The sequence below is a fragment of the Terrapene carolina genome, unplaced genomic scaffold, assembly GCF_002925995.2.
Source record: "Terrapene carolina triunguis isolate 2854851 unplaced genomic scaffold, T_m_triunguis-2.0 Scaffold212, whole genome shotgun sequence".
NCBI classification, from domain to species: domain Eukaryota; kingdom Metazoa; phylum Chordata; order Testudines; family Emydidae; genus Terrapene; species Terrapene triunguis.
The window spans coordinates 9,207,525-9,234,906 of NW_020664563.1; the positions used below are offsets into that span (position 1 = coordinate 9,207,525).

A 27,382-nucleotide genomic window follows, 5' to 3' on the forward strand; every position below is an offset into this window, starting at 1 on the left:
GAGAATCCTCACTGTATCTCTCCACTGTTAAACCTTCTCTAAAAGAAATTGACAGCCCAACAAACCTGGTGACGGACCGAGTGACAGAGGACACAGCTACCGTCTCCTGGAATGAGGTGCAGGCTCCCATAGACAGATACATGGTGAGCTACACCTCAGTTGATGGGGACACCAGAGAGAGAGCCGTGGGGAAAGACCAGAGCACCATCACCCTGACGGGTCTGACGCCAGGCATGGAGTACGTCATCTACATCTGGGCTGAGAAGGGAGGCCAGCGGAGCAAGAGAGCAAACACTAAAGCTGTGACAGGTAACCAGGGGAATCTTTGGGATGTGATACTAGCTAACTGCATATCACAAACTGCTCCCTGAAGATTAGCTGTGTTTTGTTCTGTTTTCTTCCAGCTTATTGCACAGTGTACATTATAGAACAATTTGTCATGTGGCCAAACATGGCATAGGTACATACATGCTACAGGCCATTCCAAGATTGAGATTTAGGACTTACCCCCACTCCCATTTACTCAATTGCAAAATTTCATTGACTTTAATGGGGTGCTTGACTGGTTCCATAATGCATATAGGTCAGGAGTGGGAAAACTTTTTGGCCTGAGGGCCACATCTGGGTATGGAAATTGTATGGCAGACCATGAATGCTCATAAAATTGGGGGTTGGGGTGCGGGGGGTGAGGGCTCCAGCTGGCAGAGCGGGCTCTGGGGTAGGGCTGGTGATGAGGGTTTGGGGTGCAGGAGGGTGCTCTGGGCTAGGATTGAGGGGTTCAGAGGGAAGGAGTGGGATCAGGGCTAGGGCAGAGGATTGGGACGTGGGGGGGGGTGTGTGTCTCAGGGGTGCAGGCTCTGGGCGGCGCTTACCTCAAGCAGCTCCCGGAAGCAGCAGCATGCTCCCCTCCAGCTCTTACATGGAGGGTTTGGCCAGGCGGCTCTGCGCACTGCCCTGTCCGCAGGCGCCACCCCCGCAGCTCCCAGAAGCAGCAGCATGCCCCCCTCTGCCTCCTACATGGAGGCATGGCGCTGGCCAGGCAGCTCTGTGCACTGCTCCGTCTGCAGGTGCTGCCCCTGCAGCTCCCATTGGCCACGGTTCCCAGCCAATGGGAGCTGTGGGAGGGCGGCGTTTGGGGTAGGGGAAGCATGTGGTGCTGTTATGCTTATAAGAAGCACATGGGATCTTTTTCAGGGGAAAAGGCAATACACCACATTTATTGAAGATACAACAATTAGCATATGCATTCAATCTCACCACACACACACATACACTGTCCCGCCAGTCGATGTTATAGTTACCAGTCCAGATCAGCCTAGTGGCCAGCTAGGTTGATCACCAGTAGGGAGGAGCCGGGTTCCGTCGGTTGCGACACGAGGCTCTGGGGAAGTCTTGGCATGACAATCCCAAAGTTTCATGGTAAGGCACCCTGTTTATATAGTGATTTTCCTTCATTGGGACCAATGAGTTTTGCTCCCTCATGCTGTAATCAATTGTTGTTTGACAAGTGCTTGTTTTCTTAAATTGTCCTTCTCATTCTTTATCACAGCTAACTTGTCCCCATTGATAGGTACCTGTCTCATCTTTAGAGTTGTCAATCTGCCCTCCTCTGACATTTCAATAGGGGCGTGTTGCAGCCTCCTGGCACCCTTGCGTCTGTCTCGGGTTCTTCCCTCGTACATCTGGTTCAGCAATGGCCTTCACACTTATCTCTTAACACATACATTCCTCATTCACACACAAAACAGAATTAATTTACACAGAACATTTTGAACAGGAACATCAAGTTGCAATGCAAAAGAAAAACAATCATTGCATTCTTTTACTTATTTTAAAATGCTAAACCTACAACAATTTGGTGACCCTCAAAGGTCTGTCATTGCCTTGAAATCAGTCCAGACACAGATTCTGGCTGATGTATCTCTACCCATTGGCCCATTAGGCCATTCCTTTCTGTTATTCAAAAAGGGTGGCTGGCGTGATTTGATCAAATAATACACCAATACATTTAATACATGCTACATTACTATTCTTTATCCTTAATTCTAAATTATATAAAATACAAATATAAAATCCTACTACTACCAAGCCGCCTGGCTGCCCCTTTGCGTAGGAGCCGGAGCTGGAGGGGGGACATGTTGCTGTTTCTGGGAGCCGCGCAGAAAGCCCCCAAACCCACTCCCCAGCTGGAGCACCGGAGCGGGGCAAGCCCCTGACCCTGCTCCCTGATGGGAGCTTGAGAACCAGATTTAAAGTTCTGATGGGCTGGACACGGCCTGCGGGCCATAGTTTGCACACCCCTGACATAGGTTCTATGCAAACTTCCCCCACAGGGCTCTGCCAGTGCACCACAATCTTCCCCTATGGCATCTCCTGCTATTTTAGTCCTGGAGTATGCACAGCTCTGCCAATGTATCTAAATCTTGACCCACAACAAGCTTATTACTCCAGGCTGGGGCCCCCTAAAAGTTCTGCCAAGTTCTGAGTCCTCCAGTCGTGAGCCCTGAAGCACTGATAGCGAGAGCAGTATTTACCCAGTGACACGTGAGTGATAGTTTTCCTCTATCTCACACAATATCTAAGGGTATGGAAAGGTTTGAGTCTGGAAGACATGGTACCCTAGGGGAGTCACTTGAGAATCAGTCAATTACATTGTAATAATCAAGGCTTTTACTCTCAGAAATTGATAGCCCAACTAACCTGGTGACCAATCAAGTGACAGAGGACACAGCCACCATCTCCTGGAACAGAGTCCAGGCTCCCATAGACAGATACATGGTGAGCTACACCTCAGCTGATGGGGACACCAGAGAGAGAGCCGTGGGGAAAGACCAGAGCACCACCAGCCTGACAGGTCTGAAGCCAGGCATGGAGTACGTGATCTACATCTGGGCTGAGAAGGGAGGCCAGCGGAGCAAGAGGACAAACACGAAGACTGTGACAGGTGACCAGGGGAATTTCTAGAATGCGATATTACAGGAGCAGACTGGCTTCACACTAGATTAGCTGTGAATGTGTCCTCCCCCTAGTTTGTTACACACAATATAAAACATAGGACTTTTTGCCACACAGCTATGTGCTGTAGGAGTGTGCCCCTTGTAGGCATCTCAAAGCTCTCAGAAACTGGTTCTCCTGTGAGAGGAAATAGATCTGGCAGAAGTGAGATGTAGCATGGGTAAATGCTATGTGCACTTCTCCCTCACACCTCTGCCAGTGTACCCCAACTGTAGTCTGTAGGACTCCTACTAATTTAGTTCTGTCCCTCCTCCCAACAGCTCTGCTGTTGGGCGTCATTTCTGACCTGCAGCAACCTTGTTATTCCAGTCCCAAGTCCTTTCACAGCTCAGTTTTGAGCTGGAGCCCCTAGCCAAAAATTCCACTCCTGGCTTTCCCAGGGAGTTCAGCCATTGCACTTTACCTGCGGCATCACTTGCAATACCACTGCTGGGGCATCTGCCAATGCACCTCAGTTCTGACCTTCAGTTGTCCCAATATTTCAGTCCTAAAACCCCAATAGGAAGAGTGATGTTTAGCCATTGAGACATGAATACTGAAACCTATGTACATATTATCCTTCACCTGACTAAAGTTCTAAGAGTATGAAAATAAAGTTTAGAGACCAAAAGAAACAAGCTTCAAGGAGACAGTTTAGAATCTGTTAATAATGTTCTAATAATCCACACTTTTACTCAGACATTGACAGCCCAATTAACCTGGTGACCGACCGAGTGACAGAGGACACAGCCACCATCTCCTGGAACAGAGTCCAGGCTCCCATAGACAGTTACATGGTGAGCTACACCTCAGCTGATGGGGACACCAGAGAGATAGACGTGGGGAAAGACCAGAGCACCACCAGCCTGACGGGTCTGAAGCCAGGCATGGAGTACGTCATCTACATCTGGGCTGAGAAGGAAGGCCAGCAGAGCAAGAGAGCAAACACGAAAGCTGTGACAGGTGATGGGGGACAGGAGTGAAGGGAAGTTAGATGGAGATATCTCTACCCCTTTCTTATCTGGTGTTGCATGATCTCTTTTTGTATCACTGTGTATAAAGGTAACTTTTTTTGCCAGTCAGGTATTAGCTACTTGAAATTCTGTACTGGCCAAACCATCATGAAGATAACTGGATAACTATGAGCTGTTAGCAATGGCACAGAGAGCAGAACTAGATGAGGCAAGAGCTATATGCACCCTGAAAGCTTGCAGTTTCAAGGGTAACTGCACTTTTAACCCACTTCCTCTGTGGTCCACTCCAGCAATGCTCCTGAAGTCTGAGGTCTCTAGCCTTCACTTCTCTCTGGGCAGGGCACCATGTCCCACTCCCTTCCAACTTGGAGTTTTAGGCTGCAAACCCCTGCTCTTTACTGTGATTATCCCAGGCAGACCTGACAAATGTCAAGCCCCTGCTCCTTAGTTTCTTTCCAAGGACAACAACCCTGTTTTTACCAGTGACCACACAACTCATCCAAAGTAAGCACCATTTATTCAAAGACAAAAGCATCACAGAAAAAAGGTTAAACAAAACAGATTCTAAATGCACACTAAATGTTACAGAAATTGCCCATCAGTCCTACGGGGCCCTGGTAGCCCTAAGTCCTTCCAACCCTTCAGTGAGGGTTGTGGCCGCCTTAGGACCACAGGTCCTGTCTGATTGCTGAATCCAAAGAAAGACCCTAAGGCTTGGTCTACACTTAAAATTTAGGTTGACATAGCTATGTCGCTGTGAAAAATCCACACCCCTGAGTGCGGCAGCTATGCTGACCTAAGTCCCGGTGTAGACACAGCTGGGCTAATGGAAGAATATTTCCATTCTCTTAACTGCAATTGCTTGGGAAGGTGATGTTCCCACAGCGATGGAAAAACCCCTGTCATCGGTATAGGTTGCACCTATACTATGGGATTGTGCTAGCATAGCTACAGCGCTGTAGCTATTGCCGCTGTAGTCTCTGTAGTGTAGCCATGCCCTGAGTCTGTGTAAACTCAGCCTTTTAAATACCAAGTTCTTCCTTTTTCTCTTGCCTTTTCGTTGGTACTGCCCTAAATGAGTATATGCAAACCACCCCAGGAGGTGATACTTCTCTGGAGCTGTTTGCAATCTCAGGGATGGCAGTGATCTCCCCCCACTTTTTTAGTTCTTGGAGGAGCTGTGGTAACCCTCCCTCCAGTGGTTTGAGCATTGGCCTGCTAAACCCAGGGTTGTGAGTTCAATCCTTGAGGGGGCCACTTAGGGATCTGGGGCAAAATCTGTACTTGGTCCTGCTAGTGAAGGCAGGGGGCTGGACTCGATGACCTTTTGGGGTCCCTTCCAGTTCTATGAGATAGATATATCTCCATATATTATATTAATGGAGTTGCATACAATCCCTGGTCCATAATGCTACACAAAACATTCATAAACTTAATACAATGTGGTCCCCAAAGATATTGCATATGGTTGCAATTTCTGTAACAAATGACCTCTAACTTATCCTGATACTCTTTGAATTTGGTAGCATTTTACACCCTCTTTGCATAAATGACTGCACAGGGCAATGGAGAACCAGGACCCTTATATTTTATCAGAGTTACTCAGGTCAGGCTATGCCTGCTATTGTAATGAGAGTAGATGGCACTATCTGCAGCTCATCAAACTCACTGCTTTGTGGGTAGCCAGGGAGGGCGTAAGGCTAAGGGAGCAATCCCTGACAGAAAAGCCCCACTGCGTTGTTGGTGAATTCAGGAGAATGAAAGTCTATGAGAATAAACTCAGACAGAAAATCTGGAGTGAAGTCCCAAAGACTAACATCTTAGTATCTTTCCGGAAACTCCTGCAACGGATCGGGGACCAGATGTATTGATTCTTCCTTTCCTCTTGATTTTACCGGTGATGCCAAGAGAAGGGGGGTCCTGATGCATGGGCAACTCATCTGCCCAGGCTTGCACCCTGGAGAGGTACTCCAGCTTTGCCTCAAGCGTCGACACAACAAGGGAGGCAGCATGTTCTAAGCTCGTCCTCGATTGGCGTAGAATTGAGCACCAGGGGCTGTCTCTAATGGTGGGAGAGATCATTGTATCTCACTGGACAACTCCAACTCACAATAAAACTGGGCAGCCTCCAGACAATAGTGTGTTGTCCCACCACAGTCTGCCTGCTTCAATGGGTGCTTGGAGCTTAGAGTTTTATAACTTGACAAGTGGACTGAAACTAACACACCAGGCAAATCAAGTAAAAAAAAAAAAGAAAACATCCTTAAAGATAGAGTGCTGGAACGTTTGCACTATGACAACCGGATTATTTGAAGACCTTCAATAGATCAGTGATGCACATAAAATTGCCGTGATCAATGATGAGCTGAAGCGACTCAATGTGGATATCGCATCCCTCCAACAAACACGGCTAGCATCAAACGGATCTCTCAGTGAAAAAGACTACACATTTTTCTGGCAGGGGAAAAGCGCTGAAGAAACACGAGAGCACGGAGTGGGATTTGCAATCAAGAACTCACTTCTGGGGATGATTGAGCCACCTACAAATGGATCAGAGAGAATTTTGACACTATGCTTGTTGACATTTGAGGACCCAGTCAACCTTGTGAGTGTGTATGCCCCAACACTCTCCTTGTCTTCTGACATCAAGGACCAGTTCTACGACCAGCAGGATTCTGAAACACGAATATGTGCAAGGGTGGGAGCTGATCATGAAGCATGGACTACCTGTTTTGGTCAACATGGAACTGGTAAGATGAATGGAAACAGTCAGATACTGCTAGAATTTTGTTCCTATTATGACCTCTGTGTAACAAACTCATTCTTCCAGACAAAGCTGCAACACAAAGTGTCTTGGAAACATCACAGATCTGGTCACTGGCACCAACTGGATCTTATCATCACAAGGCATACCAACCTTAACATCTTCCTCATTATCCACAGTTATCAAAGTGCTGATTGCGACACAGACCACTGTCTGGTGTGCAGCAAGGTCAGATTAGTCACCAACACGGAGGTGCTCAAGTGGGTCAGCATAGTCAGCATGCAAACACTCCTCAAGCACAGACCCCTCCTTTGGCTTGGGCATGTGTGCCAAATGAATGATGGGCACATCCTAAAGGACATCCTCTACGACGAATTGGCATCTGGAAAAAGACCTAAAGGACGCCCAACATTGTGTTTCAAGGATGTGTGCAAGTGAGACCTCAAAGAAATGGACATGGATGTGGACAACTGGGAAGGTCACACTCAGTACCGCAGCCTCTGGAAACAAAAACTTTAAAAAGGTCTCTGGAGTTACAAGAGGAAGCTGCCCAGCTTAGCAGAGGAGAAAAGAGCTTGCAGAAGGCAGAGCCCAAAGGATCGAAAAATCATCTTTAAATGTGAAAAGTCCGAGTCTTATCAATCTCTCCTCATACGGAAGTTGTTCCATACCCCTAATAATTTTTGTTGCTCGTTTCTGAACCTTTTCCAATTCCCATATATCTTTTTTGAGATGGGGCAACCACATCTGCACACAGTATTCAAGATGTGGGCGTACCATGGATTTATATAGAAGCAATGTGATATTTTCTGTTTTATTATCTATCCCTTTCTTAATGATACTCAACGTTCTGTTTGTTTTTTGACTGCCACGGCACATTGAGTGAATGTTTTCAGAGAACTATCCACAATAACTCTCTTTCTTGAGTGGAAACAGCTAATTTAGACCCCATCATTTTATATGTATAGTTGGGATTATGTTTTCCAATGTGCATTACTTTGCATTTATCAACATTGAATTTCATCTGCCATTTTGTTGCACTGTCACCCAGTTTTGAGAGATCCTTTTGTAGCTCTTCACAGTCTGCCTGGGACTTAACTATCTTGAGCAATTTTGTATCATCTGCAAATTTTGCCACCTCACTGTTTACCCCTTTTTCCAGATCATTTATGAATATGTTGAATAGTACTGGTCCCAGTACAGACCCCTGGGGGACACCACTATTTACCTCTCATCATTCTGAAAACTGACCATTTATTCCTACTGTGATGTGATGCTCCATATTCTTTATAGAAATATGCTTATAATATAAATATGGCATAACTAAGATATATATTTTATGCAAGATGGGTCTTGAAAGGTATCATTGGAAGGGTTATGATTTACTGAATGTGATTATCCAATTTGTATGCAAGTATCATGTCTGTATCTAAAGTTAGGAATATTGACTAAGTAACAATTACAACTGTGTGTGTGTGCTGTCAGAGGCCAGAAAGCCTGATTCAACAAAACAGGGAGAGGGAACCCAGGTTAGTGGAACAGGAGGGCTCAGTGAAACCCCAGTACATCAGGTGGCATCCCGGGTGGGAGGGAGGAGGTGTCCAACCCATCACACCTACCCTTTGTTTCCTATCTTTTAACCAGTTACCAATCCATGAGAGGACCTTCCTTTTTATCCCATGACAGCTTACTTTGCTTCAGAGCCTTTGGTGAGGGATCTTGTCAAAGGCTTTCTGAAAATCTAAGTACACTATATCCACTGGATCCCCTGTCCACATGCTTGTTGACCCCCTCAAAGAATTCTAGTAGATTGATGAGGCATGATTTCTCTTTACAAAGACCATGTTGACTCTTCCCCAACAAATTATGTTCATCTATGTGTCTGACAATTTTGTTCTTTACTATTGTTTCCACCAGTTTGCCCGGTACTGAAGTCAGGCTTACTGGCCTGTAATTGCCAGGATCACCTCTAGAGCCCTTTTTAAAAATTGGCATCACATTAACTATCCTCCAGCCATTTGGTACAGAAGCTGATTTAAATGATAGGTTACAGACTACAGTTAGTAGTTCTGCAATTTCACATTTGAGTTCCTTCAGGACTCTTGGGTGAATACCATCTAGTCCTGGTGACTTATTACTGTTTAATTTTATCAATTTGTTCCAAAACCTCCTCTAATGACACCTCAATCTGGGACAGTTCCTCAGATTTGTCACCTAAAAAGAATGGCTCAGGTTTGGGAATCTCCCTCACATCCTCAGCCATGAAGACCGATGCAAAGAATTCATTTAGTTTCTCCGCAATGGCCTTATCGTCCTTGAGTGCTCCTTTAGCATCTCGATCATCCAGTGGCCCCACTGGTTGTTTAGCAGACTTCCTGCTTCTGATGTACTTAAATTATTTTTTGCTATTACTTTTTGAGTCTCTGGCTAGCTGTTCTTCAAATTCTTTTCTGGCCTCCCTAATTATATTTTTACACTTCATTTGCCAGAGTTTATGCTCCTTTCTATTTTCCTCACTAGGATTTAACTTCCACTTTTTAAAGGATGCCTTTTTGCCTCTCACTGCTTCTTTTACTTTGTTGTTTAGCCATGGTGGCACTTTTTTGGTTTTCTTACTATGTTTTTTAATTTGGGGAATACATTTAAGTTGAGCCTCTATTATGGTGTCTTTAAAAAGTTTCCATGCAGCTGGCAGGGATTTCACTTTTTGTGCTGTACCTTTTAATTTCTGTTTAACGAACGTCCTCATTTTTGTGAAGTTCCCCTTTCTGAAATTAAATGCTACAATGTTGGCTGCTGTGGTGTTTTCCGCACCACAGGGATATTAAATTTAATTATATTATGGTCACTATTACCAAGCGGTCCAGCTATATTCACCTCTTGGACCAGATCTTGTGCTCCACTTAGGACTAAATCAAGAATTGCCTCTCCTCTGGTGGGTTCCAAGACTAGCTGCTCCAAGAAGCAGCCATTTAAGGTGTCAAGAAACTTTATCTATGAATTCTGTCCTGAGGTGACATGTACCCAGTAAATATGGGGATAGTTGAAATCCCCCATTATTACTGATTTTTTTATGTTAATAGCCTCTCTAATCTCCCTGAGCATTTCACAGTCACCATCACCGTCCTGGTCAGGAGGTCGGTAATATATCCCTACTGCTATATTCTTATTATTAGAGCATGGAATTACTATCCATAGAGATTCTATGGTACAGTTTGGTTCATTTAAGATCTTTACTTTATTTGATTCTATGCTTTCCTTCACATACCGTGCCACTCCCCCACCAGCACGACCTGTTCTGTCCTTCCGATATATTTTGTATCCTGGTATTACTGTGTACCATTGATTATCCTCATTCCACCAAGTTTCTGTGATGCCTATTATATCAATATCTTCATTTAATACGAGGCATTCTAGTTCACCCATCTTATTATTTAGACTCCTAGCATTGGTATATAAGCACTTTAAAAACTTGTCACTTTTTAGCTGTCTGTCATACATGATGTAATTGAATGGGACTTTTTTTCATTTGACTCTTTCTCATCCGATCCTTCCTGTATTTTATCGTCTTCCATCCTCTTCTCCTTACTAGGACATAGAGAATCTCCATTAATAGATCCTCCCCTAAGGGATGTCTCTGTCCGAACCACATACTGCCCCGCAGCTGTCAGCTTTCCCCCAGTGCTGCACATTTGTTTAAAAAAATTCAAAATGAAAAATCAAAACACTTTGAATTTTTTCCTAAGTAAAATTTAGTTGAAATTGATACATTCTCGCAAAACATGTCGATTTCAACCAAATGGCATTTTCCAATGCCAGAAAATTCTCAACCTGCTCTGCTAATACCTTTAAAATCTTACTCAAGACAACAGCTACGTATTCCCAATGATTAAAATAATAGGCTTGTAGCAGAGACCTTGTATAGAAAGTTTTTAGGCTAAGAGGCAGTTTTTTGTTGGTGTCCAAGTTGTAACAGCCCCCTGCAGCTCAGACCCTTAACAGTAGCACTGTGAATTGATTGGGAGAGCACAGGTAATGCTGACAGCAGTATCACTGGAATAGGACAGTGGATTCCAATACCCTATAGCTCCCTCTGCTGTCCAAGCTTCCACAGTACTAATCTGAGAGGATTTCTGCTTCCATGCATAATAAAAATGGATTATTTTCTTAACCTCGGGAGTTCTGTAAATAGTTACTTTTATTAATGGGAATAACAGCTCATTGAATATATGGTGTTTCATTCACAGTTAATAGTTCCTTATGTGCGCTTTGATGTACTAGTTCCCTCCTCTCTCACCTAATAAGGGATCTTTGTCTGTGTAGATATCTTCTCTGTTTCTATTTTATGAAACAAAAACTCTCTAAACATAAGAGAATGAAGGTGTTCCTGCCTCCCAACCCTGTGTTCAAGCCACTGCTGCTCCACTCTTTCCATCTGTCAAACTTAGGTACTTATATGGCCCCCATTACTCTAGAATCTGAGTGCTTCACAGTCTTTAATGGATTTATCTATCCTCACAACACCCTGTGAGGGAGGGCAGCCCCATTGACGGATGGGGAACCGAGGCACAGAGAGCAAGTGACTTGCCCCAGGTTACACAGGAAGCCTGTTGTGGAGCAGGGAATTGAGCTGAGTATTTCTGCAAGGTCCATGATGCTCTGCCATACGTGTGGTGTGTGTGTGTGTGTATGCATGTGTACATAGGGTCCTGTGTCAATAGTTCTGCCTTACGTAAGTGAGTGTGTGTGTGTGTGTGTGTGCATAGGCTCCCATGTCAATAGTTGGTGCTCTTTCCTGAATACCAGCATTGCCCACCTGACACCCTCAGATTGAAGCAGGGAGGGACCGAATGGATGAAGGTCTTTGTGAAGTTAACAACAGGTTTCCAAAGAGCCCTATCCCAGAATGCACCAAGCATTGATTTGAAAACTGGGACAGATTCTTCAGCGGCTGCCTCCGCTTCTGTTATTGAAAAATTTTCTCAGGAGCTAGGAGGGGATCATTCTACGGAACAAGTGTCAGAAACCACCCTGGTCGTAAAGGATGCCTTGTACTGTTTATGCTTGTATGTCCAGTATAAAACAATATCAGAGGCTGTTTATGATCACCGTGAAATGGTATTGGTTAAAAATAAAGCCAGCCTGCTCTTCACACTCAGGAAACAACCACACAGATATTTGAATGTATGGCTTAGTCTTTGCTGTTAGTGGAGGCGGTCTGGATCACACAAAATACCAGAGACCATAGATATGTGGGTTATTTTGTACTTGTAAATTGTTAAAGTAAGCAAACATATTAAAATAAAATGTTTCCGGTGCCTGCAAAGGGAGCTGCTTTGCCATGGATGGATTATGTGATTATAAATTGTTAATGCAAAGCCGCCAGGTTTGGGGAGGAGAACCCCAAGTGTGTTGCAGTGTTTACCTCTGGAGAAAGAGGTAATTCATATGTCTGCACCATGACTGTAAGGATCTGTGGGACTAAAATCTGGGTTTGTGGAGTCCGTTCCCACATCGCCAGGAGGTGGCCATACAGAGCCACATTCAAGGGGCACTGTGGAGATTAGGCACTGCAGGAAGTACCACCCAAAGGATCCAGAGCAACAGCCCCCTGCGGCCTTCTGATTGGCCCATGTTCACTATTTAATCCTAGAGGGTGCTCCAGGAAGTTGTCTGGACAACCACACTGATCTCTGGCCTGCTGTAACTCTAGACCTCACCTCGCTTTTGGATCTCCAGTCTCTGACCCCAGCCTGACTTTGAGCCTTACTCTGGTCTCCTGATTCCAGTCTTGTAACGATCTCTGAGCTCAGGCCTCCAGCCCCAGCCTGACTCTTGCCACCTGATTCCAGCCTGATAGCTACATCCAATCTCGGGTCTCTGACCCTGGGCTGACTCTGACCCTGACCCTTCCTTATCAATCTTGGCTCTAGTGCTTACTTTGAGCCCTGCTTGCTGATTCTGCCTCATGGCCATCCTTGACTGGTGACCACCCGTCCAACTATGACAGCTAGGCCATGACAGCTATGCCCCAATCCCTTATACCGACCCTTAACTCCTTTAGAAGTCTTTAGAAGTGAGAAATACGTATTTGCTTTCAGGCTGGTTAGCTCATTTTTAAGGAAAGGGGGGTGTATTTTGGTGATCATAAACATGTGGGACAGGTAACACTGGCCTAAGATGAGCTTGGTTTTGCCTCCGGGTGCAGGCACATATTGTGTGAGCTTATCCCATGTAGTTCTTCCAGTGAACACAAATTCAGATCATCAGCTATTCCGGCTCTGGATGCCCTCACAACTCTGCCAATGCAATCCCGTCTTCACTCGGTATTACCCTATGCTATTTCAGTCCAGGGTGCCACCTCATGTCTGACCTACAACACCCCATGCTATTTCCATTTCAGCTCCCGTGCCAGTGTATCTGAAGCCTGATCTGCAGCAGTCTTTACTATCTCAGTTCTGGGCCCCAACACATTGCTAATGTACCTCACACATTCCTCCTTGTTAACCATGAAATATAGTTTCTGTAGTTTCAGAGTCCCAGTTAATAATACTGGAAACTAAAAGCTCTATACCTCCATGCCCTATGCTAAAGATTCACTCTATGGGTTGCTTCTTCTCAGAGGTACTTGTACAATCAGAGAGTTTGATTCTGTTCTCTGCTTTTTGTTTGAAATAGAAATTGACCCTCCCAAGAACCTCCGTGTATCAGATGTGACACAGTCCAGTGGCGTAGTTACCTGGACACCACCTGCTGCACAGATCAGTGGCTACACTCTGACCTACCAGGCTCCAGATGGCACCAGCAAGGTACTGTGAGCTCTTCAGTTTCTTCTTGTTACAAACTGCCCCAGTTTAAAGTGCACATGGGATGTTGGGTTTAGCCAATCAGATCCCATTATCAAGAACACATGCACAACCTTAGAATTTAAGTGGGAAGGTGCCTCGGGGAGTGGAATATTCCATCTTAATTACACTTGTTGGGAGGAGCTGGTGCCCTACTAGATGGCACATACCACTGTGACTGCTGCTGGGTGTTGTGGATTGGGCAGATCCTTCACACAATAGAAGAGTTCCATCGTAACTAGCCTTGATGTTGGGGGCAGGGATGTGTTTTTAACTTTGCTTTTCCAATGTGTTTATACATGTCGGAGGGCACCCTGCACGTGAGGTATCTCATTTGCGACTGTGCATACAGTCTATTCCCTGTGGATACAGTTATCTGTAGGGTCTGTGCAAGTTCACTCTTTCCCCCAAATCCTCATTTCAGGGACAGGGAATCCTCAACCTACCCACTAATATGCAGATGACCCTGTATTTATGGGGTACACCCTGCTACCAGCATTCTTCTGACTGTGCCCTGCTCACCTCCAAAAGCATGCAGAGAATGGAAGCGGTATGGCTGGGAATAGATGACGCAGACTATGGAGCTTGGCAGATCTTTAGTCTATCTTTTCTTTTTTTGGCAGGAAGTGCAACTGGGTCCTAATGAGCAAAAGTTCATACTGGAAGGCCTGGGACAAGGAGTGAGGTACACAGTCTATGTGGTGGCCTTTAAGGAAGACCGCCGGAGCAGAAAGGCAGCCAACACCTTCTTGACAGGTAGGGCTTGGCACTAATACTTAGCACATCTCATCTGTAGCATTTCGCAGTTAAGGGTTAGTGGTGATGGTTCCTCTTTACAGAGGCCCAGAGAGATTAAATGACTTGTCAAAGGTCATTCAGTAAGTCAGTGAGTTGGGAATAGAACACAGATCTCCTGACTTCCAGTCTAGTGCCCTGGGCCAGGCTGCATGGCAGGTTGGAGATGCAGTGGGGGAAGAACATGAGGTGACACAGTGGGATGGCTTATATGGAGATTCAGATCTGTCTGGATGATGTTGCTGACAGAGCCTACCAGTTGAGTATAGTAGATAGACTGATTGTGAAAAGCTGATTGGAGGTAGGGAAGTCGATCACCAACTCTGGATCTGCTTGCATCATCCCAGTAGCATGGGGGCAACTCGTATCTTGCAAGCACTGCTTGTGGCATTCAAGAGGTGCCCAAATTCACTAACAGGGTCCAGGAAACTTGCATCAAAATGGCATCCTGTTAAGGTGCCTTTCATGCCAATGTGATGCAGGAGTTTGTCATATTGGGGAAGGTCACAAAGGCATTGCCCATTGTGGACAAATGGTGCAAGTGGGGAGAGGTTAGTGAGCTCCCTCTCCATCGAGAGCCAGTACTTACTACACATCTATGACTCCACCATCCCTAGAAAAATCCTGCTTTCTGAGACCCTCTCAAGGACCAGGCTGCCTCCTGCAGCTTCCAGTGACCCTATTCCTGGGCCAGGTGGACAGCAGGTAAAGCTAATATGCAGCTTAGGTGGAGGGCAGTCTTTACCAGAGCATGGCAGGACCCAGGGCATCCAGATTTGTGCTCCAGCTGATAGGTGCCTGGGGGTGTGCATATGGTGCAGGACTCTATATGATCCCATAAGCCTAAGGCTGTCATTGTTCCTGTGCCCCTGTTCAAACCACATCCTCTTCAGGAGACTCAGTTGGGAACGCCTCTCCAGCTTCCTTTTCAGACTTGCTGATGTGAGTTTTTCCCTGTCTTGTTCCCACAGTTGCCTTCCTCTACCCATATCCTGCTGACTGCAGCCAGACCCAGCAAAATGGGAATGCCACCAGTGGCATGTACACTATTTACCTGAATGGTGATGCTGGCAGGCCCATGCAGGTGTACTGCGACATGACCACCGATGGAGGCGGATGGATAGTGAGTGGTGCTGGGGTCTTTGCACAGCTGTTTACTTTTTAAAAAAATCAAGTGACTCTAACGCTGCGCTGACATCCCTGGAGACTGAAATCTTCTGTTTATGGCCAGCACAGGCATGGCATGGGCAGCAGCACTGGAAGTATCCCTCCTCTTACTCTGCAGCTCCAGATCAGTATTTCTCAACTCTTGCCTGGGAAGTACCATCTTTAGGGGCAAGAGGATAGTTGCCTGTATGCCTGTTCAGTCCTTGGCCTCTGCTGAGACTGCCAACGAGGATGCCAGTTGTGGTGTCATGGCATGCTCTACTCACTGCAGGTGGCGCCTCCTCCTGGCTGTTCTGGGGATTAGCTCTCTTCCAGGTCCAACTCCTCCTTTTGTGGTCTCTCTCTCCATTGTTCTCTCCCTCACTCTGCAGCCCACCTCTTGCTCCAGGAGCTGCAGCTTTGTCTTTAGGACTCAGCCCTCTGGCCAGATCATTATGTGGTTTTCCCTTCTGGGGTAAGAAGTCTCACTAGGCCTGCTGTGCAGGCACTGCCACTCTGTCAGTGGCAGGTAGGGGAACCCGGGGCCACCCACTACTTCAGGTTCCAGTCAAGGTCCCCTGCAACACGCAGCCAAAGTCTGCTCAGTGTTCAATCTTGCTGCTTTCTCCCTGGGATGCTTCCTACTCTGCCTCCAATAGGCTTTCTTCTCCACCCTTTTCTCTCCCGGGTACGCCCTTCCCTAAGGGCCAGGGTCCCACTCTTTCCCTGGCCTCCCTCCTTCCCTCTCTAATACACAGAGGGTGGATGCAGACTTCCTCACTGCAGCCGTTTCTGTTGCCAGCTTCCTGGCTTTGTATTAGTCCAGCCCAGCCCCCCACCTGCTCAGCTGAGCTCCATCTTCCAATCAGGAGTTGCTTCTCCAGCCTAATCCCCTCATGTGGCCTATCTCACTATCGGGCCCTTTCTCAGCTTCCTGAACCCTTTTGGGATTGATGTGGGGCAAACGCTAATCACAGGTGTGGTGGTTGGGGACTGGGTCAGGTTCATTGAGATATAAAGTAGTTCACTGGTTGGTCCCTTATTCCAGTCAGGCCAAAGGTGTTAGTGACTGAATTTCCTTACTACCTGATAACTGCATGGTGGCTCATGTGAAATGAACAAGCAGTCTTGAGTCCAGTTCCTAGTGGACTGCTGGCCACAGCACAGAAACCATGACCTAAGGGCAGGAGCATAAAACTGTGTGATTCTGGGAGTGTCTTTCTGTGCAGTGTCTGTCCCATTCTCCACTAGAGTAAGATTATCTTCATCTCTCTCTTTTTATTTTTTACGTTTTTATTTTAGTGAAGGCTGAATAATGCAAACAATTTCCCATGAATATTCATTCACATGTAAAAAAAAAAAGTTCTTGTTGGTCCTGTTGTATAGCTAGTTCCTGTTTATGTAGGTGTTTATACCACATTTGGGAGGTTTGTGTTCCTTTTATCCTCACTATCCACAAACATGAGTGTGATTTGAGTTATAATAGGGCAAACATTTGTGGAAAGCAAATTTTAAATTTCTAGTCGCAAGTGTATGCATTGGAAGAGCTTGTGTGCTTATCCAATCAGGGAACATTAAAAAAAAGCATGTGAAATCACCTGGCCAATCCCATTTTTCCAACAGCTTGAATTCTGAACACTCATTAACGCCCCTTCTTTGTGGACAGATTGGAATCATGGATAAATGGGAGGAAATTGCCATCTGCTAGTGAATATTCCACACACAGAAAATGAGGATAATTTACCCAATTGTTCATGACTCATTCAGCAGTGCTTGTTTTGCAGGTGTTTCAGAGGCGGAACACAGGGCAGCTGGATTTCTACAAGCGCTGGAGGAATTATGTCGAAGGCTTTGGAGATCCCCTGGGGGAATTTTGGCTTGGTACTGTATCTGTATGTGACAGGTGAAGGGTGGACAATTAAAGACAGGCTTTGTAGAGGCTGGCTGGCATTTTGATGCTTATCTGAAATATGCAAACTTCTCAGGTCTGCAGTCAGGTTGGAAATATCATGGGTACAGCCCTGGGCTTGTCTGCTTCTGCTCTTGTTTGGAAGTGCATAGGCAAATGAATCAAATCCAGTGCCCACTGAACTTCATTGGACTGTCACTCAGAGTGAACCAATGTTTTCCATACCTCAGAAGAGGTTCAGTTCAGGGGTTTTGTGATCCTGTACCAGGCGAGGAGTCACAAGATATTAGTGCACTGATTTAAAGGAGAACGTGGCATTCGCTGAAACATGAAGAATAGGAACAAAAAGTACTGTACTTGGCAAGTCATTTTCTGTGTCTCCTTTTCTGCTGTTTCAGCTGACTGTGCTTAGATTGGCGAATTCAGCACCTAGATACGACAGTGGTTGGGGTCTTTAGATTTGCTTAGAGATAGTGAATGTTCCTTCAGAGTTTGGATTATTCTCCTTGATCTAGCAGTGACATCAGATTCCTATGTTTCTGATGTCACTCTCTGCTGCCATGAAGCCGCGTGTGATGGTGCAAACTCATCCTTATCAGTATGATGTAACTCCGGGATCAAATAGGGGGAGAAGGTGGGATGAGAAGGAGCAAACCACTGATTTAACCACAAATGTGGCAAGAAGAACCTTGGAACAGAGAAAGTGAATGAATTTTGACATTGGTTTTCCCTCTATAGAATAATTACCTTGGATTCTTCTCCCAGGTCTTGACAAGCTGCACAACCTCACTAGCAGTACTCCCATCCAATATGAGATCCGGGTGGATTTGCAAACCTCCAATGACTCTGCCTATGCTGTCTATGACTTCTTCCAGGTGGCTTCAAGCAAGGATAAGTACAGGCTCTCTGTGGGGAATTACCAAGGCACTGCCGGTAAGGAATGCTTTGTATCCTTGCTTCTTCGGTCTCACATAATGGAAGCAAGCACTGGAAACTGGGACACTTGTTTCCCCATCAGCATGTGGGTTGGAATAGACTGGGATGCATTAGAAGTCCCATAAGCCAGGTTGCTTCCTGGTGCTTCTCTAAGGAGAGAAATATACATTGGTATTTCTGGCTGGACCTCGGGAGTGGGCCCGCCAAGCCATCTCCTGAGAAGGGGGGACTAGGTGTGGCTCACCTGTCACTGGATAAAGAGGCAGAGAAGAGGGAGGAGGCCCACGGAACTGTCCTCAGACTGGATTGGGGGAGCAGGCCCAGCAGGCCACCTGCTGAAGAATCCAGAGTAGGGAGTGGTTCCAGCAGATGAGCCTGTGAAGACATTGGAGGGGCTGTTGGGCATTCCCAATCAAAGAAGACAACATTGGGAGGTGGGGAGAAGAAGGAGGGTTGTGTGGGGAGGAATGGCAACCTGATCCTCATCTGAACTGGAATTCAGACTCCTTGGGAGTTCGCCCAGCATTACTTCCCATCCTGATGATATAATGGCCTTTGCCATCTGTACTCCAGGTATTCCTTGCCATGATGATGCCTGTGCCCTTGGCTTCCAATCCTCTCACCTGCCCCATTTACCACCTATCCCGCCATCCCTTCCAACCCTCACTCCCACCCTCTGGGGATCTCCAACTTTGTGGAACTGCACTCTCCTAGCACCCCCCCCCCAACAGTCTGATAGTGGCATCCCCAGATTGCTGTGCCTAACATCTCCTTCTCCCCTCTTTTAGGGGATGCGCTGACTTACCACAATGGCTGGAAATTCACCACCTGGGACAGGGACAACGATGTGGCTCTGAGCAACTGTGCAAGGTCGCATCATGGCGCCTGGTGGTACAAGAACTGCCACTTAGCTAACCTCAATGGCAAATATGGAGAAAACAAGCACAGTGAGGCAAGTGCCAGGGTTTTGCAGCATGTGTGCTTCTTCTCACCAGCTTCAGGGACACGGGTGACACTGGACAGCTCAGATGGTGCCTCAAGTCAGGAAGGGCTGTCCAGACTCATCCAATGGTTACAGATCAGGTATACGTCTTCCCTTTAAAAAGGGTGTATTGTAATCAACCCATGGCAGCGCAGGAACCTCACAGTCGTTACTAGGGTACCCACTATGGCCACCTGTAACTTCAGAGTGACTGCAGGGATGGAACTCGCAGCATTCAACCCAGACAGCACAGAGCCTACTGCTTGAACTAAACAAGTGTCCATTTATAGTAATCGGTATAGGACCTATGAGACAGACAGACACATGCGCACTGAGTGGTTCCAGTTCCATCCTTTGAAACACAGCTGCAGACACACTGCCACTAGCTAGCTGATCACAATACTGAACAGTGAATTTAGTGGTGCTGAAAGGTGCTGGATTGACAGCCATAGGAGACTGGAATCCTGTGTTTATCCAGAGAGCAAGGACAGCATGAATAGTGGAACCTCTCTCATGATCTAAGCCAGGATTTGAACCCTTGTCTCTAGAGGTAAAGGGCTGGGGCATTATCTCAGACAAGTTGCATATGAAAAGCGCTGTATACATGATGCTCAGGCCAGGGGCCCACCTAATTAGGTGGTGGCAAGACATGTCACTGCTGCCCCATGTTCTGCGCTGGCTGCTCATTGGTTTCAGGATTGAATTCAAAGTGGCACTTTTAACCTATAAAGCCACAGATGGCACAGGACCTTGCTACTTGAGGTTATGTCTACACTGAAGCAGTGTGGGTGTTGTGGCATGGGCGATGGCTTGGACTAGGCACCTGGGATTAGACCGACGGCAGGGGCAGGCGGGCTTGGACTCTGGCGGCCAGCCACAGCTTCTACCGGTGCTGCAACGCCCCCACTGCTATTTTTAGCTTGCTAGCTCAAGCAGAGCTAGCGTGAGTCTGTCTTTCTGGGGGCTGGGAATCACACCTCCCAGCTGCAGTGTAGACATACCCTGAGAAACCACCTCTCTCTTTATGCCATGCTGCTACAGCTGCAAATGGGCAGGAACGTTTGAATTGGAACGTCCTAATTTTCAAAGGGGGAGTGGTTGGCAGTATAACACGCTCCTCAACGGAAACCTCAGCTCAAAAATGGGCTCCTTCTTAGAAACTTGTCTGAAATAGTCCTGGTCTGTTGGTGTCAGGGCCTGACACAAAATACATCTATTTACACAGGTCTCTGTATGTGTTATGCATGTAGGGGGTTCAATCCTGGTGGGTGTCCAACTCTATGTATATTAACTTGTGTTAGGGATGTCCAGAGGGCTGGTAGGGACTCCCTCTTCTTATTATGGTAGAAATCCAAATAAATAACAACCCTCCCAATATCTGAGTTATGTATTCTAGTATCCCAGTGCCCCACCCAGGGTTTACATGCTTAATAAAGGGAATTCCTTGTTCTCTTTCCAGGGGATCAACTGGGCGCCATGGAAAGGCCATTTGTTCTCCATCCCTTACACTGAAATGAAGATCCGTCCTCAATCATCCAGCAATGAACCAATCCTGGGGAGGAAAAAAAGGTCTCAGGCAGGGAAGAGGAAGACGACCAGGGCCTAAAATGGCCTCCAAGCAGGGCCGAGCCTGTCAATTCCTGACAATGGAATTCCATTATTTTGTAACAAAGTGTAAGGACTTGAACAGCTTGTTCCAATACTTATGTAACCAATGCCCAGCCTGCTTCAGCCCCTGCTCTGAGCTCTCTGGGTTCACAACCCAGCCTACTTTAAGCATTTGGAGGCTATTGACAAAAGTCACCAGTCACAGAGTGGGAGGGGACTGATGGGGAATATTAACATTTACAGCTATTCTGATTGGCTGAACTCGACAAGGACCTGACTGGTCCAATGCACACAGGTGACCTATTTTCCCTGATCATTATGAACCTTACAAGCAAGCTTTAAACTCATGCTGCTGCTTCCCACAATCCAAGTTGCTGACCCCCCGTATTTGCAAATGCCCTTCACTACTAGATATTGCTACCAGCTACTACTGTAACTTCTCAGGCCTCAAGGGGGCATTGTGAAGTTAAAATGCATCATCTTGTCAAGTTAAAATGCATCAAGTTAAAATGCAGCCTCATCTATGTTGGAAATAACCCCGTGGATTGATAATTTTAAGAGTCTAGTTTACTTGCTTCTGTTTTTGCTCTGTGTTTTCCTTCTCCCAGTTTCCAGCTTGGATGATGAAAAGAGGCCACTGCGCTTTGCTTTTATTAATAATCAGCCTCTAGTCACTTTCTCTTTCAGATCCTCATGCGCTAGCACAACGCTACAGTCCTTGGGTTGTCTACACTGTGGGGAAAGATTTGGTTTTCAAACACTGCTTCTTTTGGAATTTTAAAAACAACATGGGAACATTTCACCTAGTTTTAAGTTTTTGTATAAGCTTCTTTTTATAAAAACCTACATTTTCCATCTAAATTAAACCTAACAGCGTCACTATAAAGCCACTGGTTATGAGGCCCCTGAGTTCAGGTTTATCCTGAGGATTGGAATGAGGAATATGTACCAATAGGGGATTTGTTGTTAGATGGCATCAACATCAGAATAGCCAAGAGCACCTGAGTTCTCTGAATAGGATTCTTTTGGTGACCTCGGACAACTCATTTAATCCCTCTGCCTCAGTGTTCTGATCTGCAAGATGGGGAGAATAATAGTCACCAACCTACCTCAGAGGGGTGTTTTGCGTGTTACTTAGTTAATGCTGGCAAAGCGCTTTGAAGATAATTAAGTACTAAATATTATTTTGAATACAACAGCTAATTCTTCACAGGAGAGAAATCTCTTCACTCATCCCTCTCTCCTTGGTCCATGCAGTACCTGTCTCCTCTTCCTTCACCTCTCAGTGCTGGATGCAGAACGTTCTCTACTCTTAAAGATACAGTCCCACCAGGACAGGTGTTGAGCATCATGAAATGCTTTCTGTTAAACTGATGGTAAAGTTAATCAACCCTGGTTTAAACTTTGTTGTCTTGGGTCCTCTAATTCCAGCTCCATGTCTCTTCATGCTAAAATCCTTCTGTATAATTTAATTGTAACCTTTGGAAAGCTGGTGTCTTACAGCCAAAACAAATGCCTAGGAGGGAGTACAGTATATTCATGTTCACAAACTCCTAGGCAGGCTTCATAAAGAGGTGGGGGGCAGAAAAAAGTGGTTGTACTAAGCTCTGTCTGCTCATGATGCCAAAATAAGATGCCACTCACAGGTGACTGAAGAATTTTCACAGTATGAGGGTTATCTTCACATACAGCACTAGTGCAGCTGCGCTGCTGTAGCACTTAAGTGAAGACACTCCTATGCTGACAGGAGAGCTTCTCCCATCGGTGTAGTTAACCCACCTTCCCGAGAGGTGGTAGCTGTGTTGATGGGAGAAACTCTCCTGTTGACAAAACCTCCCGTGTAGGCAGCGCTAAGTCAGTATAACTGTACTGCTCAAGGCTGTGGATTTTTCACACCTCTGTCGGACATAGTTATACTGATATAGGTCTGTAGTATAGACCTGGCCTGATTGTCCCTCTCTTTCCTTGCATCCTTTTCATCAGCACTGAAATAATTACAATGGTGACATTTAAATGGTCATCATTAGGCCCCAAAATTAGCACATTGACACGAACAAGGGTAGTTCACGCTATTCTTTGACCTGTTGTTTCCAGCAGATTAAGATAGGCAGCACTGCATGGGTTTACAACCAGTTCCTAAGGTGAAGATTTTCTTCACAGTCTTAAGGGTGAGACATCATTTGCTTGTGAAGAAAAGCTCAGATCCTGGAGCACACGATGCAGCCAACAGGGGGAAGTACCAGCTCACCAAGACTGGTGTGAGCCAGTCACATTCAGTCACTACCCCAAAGGGTTAATCAGCTGTGTCAGTTGGAATATGAACATCCTGTGATTCGGTGTGTCTAGTTCATAATGCTGAATTGAAATGGTTCTTAAATAGAAAGAATGCCTAGGAATCATAAACATTACCAATAAAGACACTTCTAAACAAAAGTCTTGCCCTACTGGGAGCCTTTCACACCTACTTTGCTCTGGTGTAAATGAGAACACAAGGGGTATGATTCTCATTTACACTAAGGCGCCTTTATGCTGCTTGGGCCCTGAAACACACCCACTTTTGGGCCCCTTTTCTTTCCTCCCCCCGCCAAGCAAGAGGGGATAGTTCTTTTGCCCCTCCCCGCAACACCCAGCCTGGGAAGGGCGTGAGGGGACCCTGCAGCAGCCCCACACCCAGTTTGGAATAGGGTGGGAGTGAAGAAACCCAGGGTCTACAGGAGGAACAAAGATGAGGCTGGGAGGCAGAATTGGTGGGGGGCACAACTAATGTGGGGATGGGATTCATTTAGGGGCTGGGGGCAGAATTAGCTGCTGGGCAGGGGAGGGGCAGATGTGGGGGTGAGAGCTCCTGCAGCAGGGGACAACTCATCTCAATAAGTCAGGGGGAGTGGGCAACATGAATTGTCTCACACACTGGGGATGGGTGGGGGGAGGGTTTCAAATATCAAAAGCCATGCCAAAGTCACAATACAGTTACAATAAACAGAATTTTTGCGGGGTCTGAGTCGTGATTTTTAAACCATTGCAGTTGGCATGCTCCCAAAAGGGGATGAGGAGCATGTGTGGGATAATCACTGGCTTAAGGTCTGAAAGCTGTGAACTGATCCAAGGCTATAGGGTACATCTATACTGTGACAAAAACCCCTGTAGCACTGAGGGTATGTCTACACTACAAAATTAGGTCGAATTTATAGAAGCCGGTTTTATAGATATTGGTTTTATACAGTCGATTGTGTGTGTTCCCACATAAAATGCTCTAAGTGCATGAAGTCGGCGGACCGCGTCCACAGTACGGAGGCTAGCGTCGACTTCCGGAGCGTTGCACTGTGGGTAGCTATCCCACAGTTCCCGCAGTCTCCGCCGCCCATTGGAATTCTGCGTTGAGATCTCAATGCCTGATGATGCAAAACAATGTCGCGGGGGGTTCTGGGTACATGTCGTCAGGCCCCTCCCCCTCCGTCAGAGCAATGGCAAACAATCGATTCGCGCCTTTTTACCTGGTTTACCTGTGCAGACAACATACCACGGCAAGCATGGAGCCTGCTCAGCTCAGCTCAGCTCACCGTCACCATATGTCATCTGGGTGCCGGCAGACGTGGTACTGCATTGCTACACAGCAGCAGCTAATTGCCTTTTGGCAGTAGACGGTGCAGTATGACTGGTAGCCTTCATCGGTTATCTGGGTGCTGGCAGACGTGGGGCTGCATTGCTACACAGCAGCAGCCCCTTGCCTTTTGGCAGTAGATGGTGTATTACGACTGGTATCCATCATCGTCGTACTCCAGTTTGATCAGAGGCACCTGAGCAGACATGCTTTGTCTCCTGGAGTCCTGCCGGCAGTCCTATTGAACTGTCTTGACGATGATGGCTAGCAGTCATAGTACAGTATCTTCTGCCAAGCACCCAGAAGATGCTGAGGGCTATCAGTCATGCTGCACTGTCTGCTGCCAGCTTAAGATGTAAAAAATAGATGGACCAGATTTGTTCTGTATTCATTTGCTTCCCCCTCCCTCCGTGAAATCAACGGCCTGCTAAACTCAGAGTTTTGAGTTCAATCTTTGGGGGGCCATTCTGTGTGACAGTTGTTTGTGTTTCTCCCTGATGCACAGCCACCTTTGTTGATTTTAATTCCCTGTACCTGTACGCCATGTCGTCACTCGCCCCTCCTTCCCTCCGTCAGTTTCGGGCCTTTTTTCAGACCAGACGCCATAGCACTGGGATCATGGAGCCCACTCAGATCACCGCGGCAATTATGAGCACTATGAACACCACACGCATTGTCCTGGAGTATATGCAGAGCCAGGACATGCCAAAGCAAAACCAGGACCAGCCGAAGAGGCGATTGCAGCGCGGCGACGAGAGTGATGAGGAAATTGACATGGACATAGACCTCTCACAAAGTACGGGCCCCAGCAATGTGCAAATCATGGTGTTACTGGGGCAGGTTCATGGCGTGGAACGCCGATTCTGGGCTTGGGAAACAAGCACAGACTGGTGGGACCGCATCGTGTTGCAGGTGTGGGACGATTCCCAGTGGCTGCGAAACTTTCGCATGCGTAAGGGCACTTTCATGGAACTTTGTGACTTGCTTTCCCCTGCCCTGAAGCAGCAGAATACCAGGATGAGAGCAGCCCTCACAGTTGAGAAGCGAGTGGCGATAGCCCTGTGGAAGCTTGCAACGCCAGACAGCTACCGGTCAGTCGGGAATCAATTTGGAGTGGGCAAATCTACTGTGGGGGCTGCTGTGATCCAAGTTGCCAGGGCAATCAAAGACCTGGTGATATCAAGGGTAGTGACTCTGGGAAACGTGCAGGTCATAGTGGATGGCTTTGCTGCAATGGGATTCTCAAACTGTGGTAGGGCGATAGACGGAACCCATATCCCTATCTTGGCATCGGAGCACCAAGCCACCGAGTACATAAACTGCAAGGAGTACTTTTCAATGGTGCTGCAAGCCCTGGTGGATCACAAGGGACGTTTCACCAACATCAAAGTGGGATGGCTGGGAAAGGTACATGATGCTCGAGTCTTCAGGCACTCTGGTCTGTTTCGAAAGCTGGAGGAAGGGACTTTCTTCCCGGACCAGAAAATAACCGTTGGGGATGTTGAAATGCCTATCGTTATCCTTGGGGACCCAGCCTACCCCTTAATGCCATGGCTCATGAAGCCGTACACAGGCAGCCTGGACAGTAGTCAGGACCTGTTCAACTATAGGATGAGCAAGTGCCGAATGGTGGTGGAATGTGCATTTGGACGTTTAAAAGCGCGCTGGTGGAGCTTACTGACTCGGATAGACCTCAGCGAAACCAATATCCCCATTGTTATTGCTGCTTGCTGTGTGCTCCACAATATCTGTGAGAATAAGGGGGAGACATTTATGGCGGGGTGGGAGGTTGAGGCAAATCGCCTGGCCGCTGATTACGCGCAGCCAGACACCAGGGCGGTTAGAAGAGTACAGCAGGGCGTGGTGCGCATCAGAGAAGCTTTGAAAACCAGTTTTGTGACTGGCCAGGCTACGGTGTGAAACTTCTGTTTGTTTCTCCTTGATGAACCCTCCGCCCCCCCCCACCCGGTTCACTCAACTTCCCTGTAAACCAACCACCCCACCCTCCCCTCCCCCCTTCAAGCACCGCTTGCAGAGGCAATAAAGTCATTGTTACTTCTCATTCATGCATTCTTTATTAATTCATCACATAACTAGGGGGATAATTGCCAAGGTAGCCCGGGATGGGTGTGGGAGGAGGGAAGGAAAAGGACACACTGCAGTTTAAAACTTTAACACTTATTGAAGGCCAGCCTTCCGATGCTCGGGCAATCATCTGGGGTGGAGTGACTGGGTGGCCGGAGGCCCCCCCACCGTGTTCTTGGGCGTCTGGGTGAGGAGGCAATGGTACTTGGGGAGGAGGGCTGTTGGTTACACAGGGGCTGTAGCGGCGGTCTCTGCTCCTGCTGCCTTTCCTGCAGCTCAACCATACGCTGGAGCATATCAGTTTGATGCTCCAGCAGCCGGAGCATCGACTCTTGCCTTCTGTCTGCAAGCTGACGCCACCTATCCTCTTCAGCCCGCCACTTGCTCTGTTCAGCCCGTGATTCATCCCGCCACCTCTCCTCTCGTTCATATTGTGCTTTTTTGCACTCTGACATTGATTGCCTCCACGCATTCTGCTGTGCTCTTTCAGCGTGGGAGGACATCTGGAGCTCCGTGAACATATCATCCCGAGTCCGCCGTTTTCTCCTTCTAATCTTCGCTAGCCTCTGCGAAGGAGAAACATTTGCAGCTGGTGGAGGAGAAGGGAGAGGTGGTTAAAAAAGACATTTTAGAGAACAATGGGTACACTCTTTCACGTTAAATTTTGCTGTTCACATTACACAGCACATGTGCTTTCGTTACAAGGTCGCATTTTTCCTCTTATATTGAGGGCCTGCCGGTTT

General features: G+C 46.9%; 1 protein-coding gene across 1 annotated transcript in view; it reads left to right on the plus strand.

The window, feature by feature from the left end:
• LOC112107401 (tenascin-N) overlaps positions 1-21,607 on the plus strand; it is a 37,423-nt gene extending 15,816 nt beyond the window's left edge. The window contains exons 7-16 of the mRNA XM_026656199.1: positions 46-309; positions 2,681-2,944; positions 3,694-3,957; positions 13,411-13,541; positions 14,201-14,333; positions 15,344-15,495; positions 17,303-17,399; positions 18,193-18,360; positions 19,152-19,315; positions 20,805-21,607. Of these exons, the coding sequence (XP_026511984.1) occupies positions 46-309; positions 2,681-2,944; positions 3,694-3,957; positions 13,411-13,541; positions 14,201-14,333; positions 15,344-15,495; positions 17,303-17,399; positions 18,193-18,360; positions 19,152-19,315; positions 20,805-20,951 (1,784 nt within the window). The 3' untranslated portion in view covers positions 20,952-21,607. The remainder of the gene's footprint in view (positions 1-45; positions 310-2,680; positions 2,945-3,693; positions 3,958-13,410; positions 13,542-14,200; positions 14,334-15,343; positions 15,496-17,302; positions 17,400-18,192; positions 18,361-19,151; positions 19,316-20,804) is intronic.
• The last annotated feature ends 5,775 nt before the right edge of the window (positions 21,608-27,382 follow it).